This window comes from Acanthisitta chloris, unplaced genomic scaffold, assembly GCF_000695815.1.
Source record: "Acanthisitta chloris isolate BGI_N310 unplaced genomic scaffold, ASM69581v1 scaffold5527, whole genome shotgun sequence".
NCBI classification, from domain to species: domain Eukaryota; kingdom Metazoa; phylum Chordata; class Aves; order Passeriformes; family Acanthisittidae; genus Acanthisitta; species Acanthisitta chloris.
In genome coordinates, this window is record NW_008680808.1 from 1 (window position 1) to 1134 (window position 1134).

Below are 1134 nucleotides of genomic sequence, written 5' to 3' on the forward strand. Positions count from 1 at the left end.
CAGCTTTGAAAGGGTAAATGAAAGAAGTACTGAGAATCCTACACGTAATCTGACGTCACTGGCTTTGGGAAGTTTGACAAGACACTGAGAATCCCACACGTAATCTGATGTCACTGGCTTTGGGAAGTTTGACAAGAACTAAAAGCAATCAAAAGGAAGGAACCACTTGCTAAACCTTCATGCTGCTTTATCTAAGTTCCTTAAGGCCACTCAACAGCAGGACCCACAAACAACATATGCAATGATTCCAGACCTTTAGGAAAGTGTTATGGTTCACGTAGTGGGGTTACTTTACAACTGTAACACAAATAAGGAAATAATTTGGTTCAACTTCATGAACACACCATGTGTGGCAAAAAATAAATCGCAGAGCAGTGACTGGTTTTATCACATCAAACCTTAAATTCTATAAACATTCTTTTTCCTCTCCTACACAATGTCTACTACAGCCTTTTCAAGTGCCAAGGTGTTAACCCTGAATTTCAGTTTACCAAAACTGTAATATTTCAACAGTGTTAGCATATCCTACCCAAGTGTTACTTGGAGAGGCATTTAAGAAACAGAACTGAGCACTTAATAACTAACATTCTTGCTATATGTCATGTCACAAACATCTATAAAATGTTCTTCAGTGTCTACATGATTGATAATGAAGTATCAAGTGTTTTGAGCTTTAGTTTAGCTCCTTAGCTCTCCCACAATGTGAACACTGGTGCACTAAGTAACACGAAGAAGAAAAACTTCTGCTAATCTAGGAGTAATTTTAACTTGTTCCTGACATCTGCATTAATGGGCAATGCAGTAAACTCACGTGGCTAACAAGATGCTGTCTTCAGTTGGTTGTGATACACAATTCCCTAGGCAATAGCTTATGTCACCTGCCCCTCTACATAACATCCATACCTATTGCCTTGTTACCCTACTTGCATTATAGATGGATATGATCAAGAGCACTCACTGTAAACTTGTCCTCCCTTTTCTTTCGGTAGCCATACGAGTTTTTCCTAAGGGAAAGAAAGCAGATATCAGAGCATTGCCTATAAATGGAAGGTAGCTAATGAAAACAGGAGAAATGAATTAAAATTGCTATTTCATACATCTTCATTCTAGACAGGTTATTAAAAAATGTTTTAG

General features: G+C 37.8%; 1 protein-coding gene across 1 annotated transcript in view; it reads right to left on the minus strand.

Annotated features, from left to right (window-relative positions):
* Positions 1-958: 958 nt before the first annotated feature.
* Positions 959-1134, minus strand: part of LOC103805204 — a gene marked incomplete at its 3' end in the record, with an annotated part of 16528 nt that continues 16352 nt past the window's right edge. Inside the window, exon 12 of the mRNA XM_009077839.1 lies at positions 959-1004. Within this exon, the coding sequence (XP_009076087.1) occupies positions 959-1004 (46 nt within the window). The remainder of the gene's footprint in view (positions 1005-1134) is intronic.